This window comes from Olea europaea, unplaced genomic scaffold (assembly GCF_002742605.1).
Source record: "Olea europaea var. sylvestris unplaced genomic scaffold, O_europaea_v1 scaffold1631, whole genome shotgun sequence".
Taxonomy (NCBI): domain Eukaryota; kingdom Viridiplantae; phylum Streptophyta; class Magnoliopsida; order Lamiales; family Oleaceae; genus Olea; species Olea europaea.
In genome coordinates this window covers 80,837-83,011 of record NW_019233954.1, presented here as the reverse complement: position 1 = coordinate 83,011, position 2,175 = coordinate 80,837, and the positions used below count along the sequence as shown (strand labels likewise).

Genomic DNA, 2,175 nt, shown 5'->3' with positions numbered 1-2,175 from the left:
CAAAGATACCCTATTTAGTATTGGAGATGACAAGTCATCGGGCTCAGGTGGATATACCCCTTGTTTCTTTAAAAAGTTATGGGATATCGTTGGCAATGACTTTATGGAGGCAATTGAAGAATTCTTTGCATTGATGGCTCTCCTCAAGCAAACCAACAACACGATCATTACATTGGTACCGAAGACAAATCATTCTACTTCGGTAGGAGGCTATAGGCCTATTGCTTGTTGTAATATTTTTTATAAAGTCATTACAAAGATTCTCTTTTCTCAGTTGAAGCCCATGCTTGGTTCAATTATAGACCAAGCACAAGCTGCATTTGTGGAAGGTAGGAGCATGATCGAGAACATTCATGTGGCCTAAGAGCTTTTAAGGCAATATAGTTGGGGGTAGCTCCTAGATGCCTTATTAAAATTGACTTAAGGAATGCTTACGACTCGGTAAATTGGGATTTTCTTAAGAAAGTGCTTGAAGGGTTGGGATTCCCTATTACATTCGCAGATTGGGAAAGAAAGGTCTTCGGCAAGGTGACCCTTCCTCTCCTTATTTATTTATTCTATACCTTGAATACTTCTCTAGAATGGTGAAAGGGGCTACCGAAAATAGTGACTTCAACTTTCATCCTAAATGTGCACCTCTAAGGATTATGCATTTAGCGTTTGCGGATGACTTGATGCTTTTTGTTAGAGGGGATGTGATGTTGGTCAATATCTTGATGAATTGCCTATCAAACTTTGGTGCCATGTCGAGTCTCAATATAAATGTTGGGAAATCTTATTTGTACACCGTGGGAGTTCACGGTAAAGATTGGAAGATATCCGCATTAACAAATCTTTCTAAGGGTACCATGTCGTTTCGCTTGAAAGTAAGTTCATATAATTCCTTCATCAATAAAATTTCTTCTTATATTAGTGCATAGTCGACTTCTTCATTATCATATACGGAGACAGAGTTATTTGTTAGAGCTATTCTACAAGGAGTAGAATGTTTTTGGTTATCCATATCTTCCATCCCAGCAACGGTGTCTTCTAAAATCATTAATATGTGCCAAAGCTTCCTATGGGGATCTAAAAAACCGTTGGTTGCTTTGAATCAAATTTGCTTACCAAAGCATGAAGGTGGGCATGGTTTTAGAAACATTAAAAGTTGGATGTTGCACTACTCTCCAAAATACTTTGGAACATCCATAGCAATAATGATACTCTTTGAATTAAATGGATAAATCAAGTGCATCTTCAAGGTATGGACACTTGGGAAGTATAAGGTGAAAAAAGATGACTCTCCATTGCTCACAACACTGTTGGAAATTAGGGACATCATTATTGGGCCAGAATGTGATGTGCAGGCTGGTGTGCACATGTTACTTTACTGAACGAAAGTTGGCAACCACGACTGCCAACGAGTTTTTCAAGCCAAAAGGTACTAAGGCAGCATGGCCAGCCTCAGTTTGGGATAGTTCTATCACTCCAAAGCATTCTTTCATCCTTTGGTTTAGAGTTTAGGCAAGATTACAAATTATGGACAGATTGCAACACCTACAACTCAATTGAAAACTGCATTTTTTTGTGGACGAATAGAGGAAACAACACAATACTTGTTCTTTTCTTATCCAATTAGCAAGGCAGTTTGGGATTAAATTAGTGGTTGGTTGGTTGATAGGCGCAACATCTCTACTTTGTTGAGTTCATTAAAGTGGATGTAAGAAGAAGCTCGGGAAACGAGTTGGCAAAGTAAAGCAAAACATATTGCTCTTACTTCTACCGTATACTACATTTGGATGGCAAGGAATAGGAGTATCTTTGAAAGGCTTAGGCTACAAGTTGATTATATTGTAAGATGGATTAAAACACACGTATACAAGTTATGTTTGCTTTATATCCGTATGTTTTGATTCGGTTCGAGTATTTAGTAGTGGGCCCTTGGACTATCGTTAGTATATTATTTTATTTTGTTTACCTGGGTGTTCTCTGTGTATATGTACTTGTCATTTGATCTTTGCTTGCCTGGATATGCCTGGTGTACTTGTAAATAAGTTTTGATATATGAAAATTTTACATTTAGCGATGAAAAAATGGATAATGTATTTGATTTATTGACCATACTTACAGTGATAGTTGATCGTGAATAGGTTGCATTCACTGATTAATTGAGTCCAATAGATTCTTACTAAAAAA

General features: G+C 37.2%; 1 protein-coding gene across 1 annotated transcript; it reads left to right on the top strand.

The window, feature by feature from the left end:
• Window positions 1-581: 581 nt before the first annotated feature.
• LOC111377272 lies at window positions 582-1,223 on the top strand. Its single transcript, XM_023000345.1, has 2 exons — window positions 582-866; window positions 921-1,223. Exons 1-2 carry the CDS (start codon window positions 582-584, stop codon window positions 1,221-1,223), a joined length of 588 nt encoding a protein of 195 aa, XP_022856113.1.
• The last annotated feature ends 952 nt before the right edge of the window (window positions 1,224-2,175 follow it).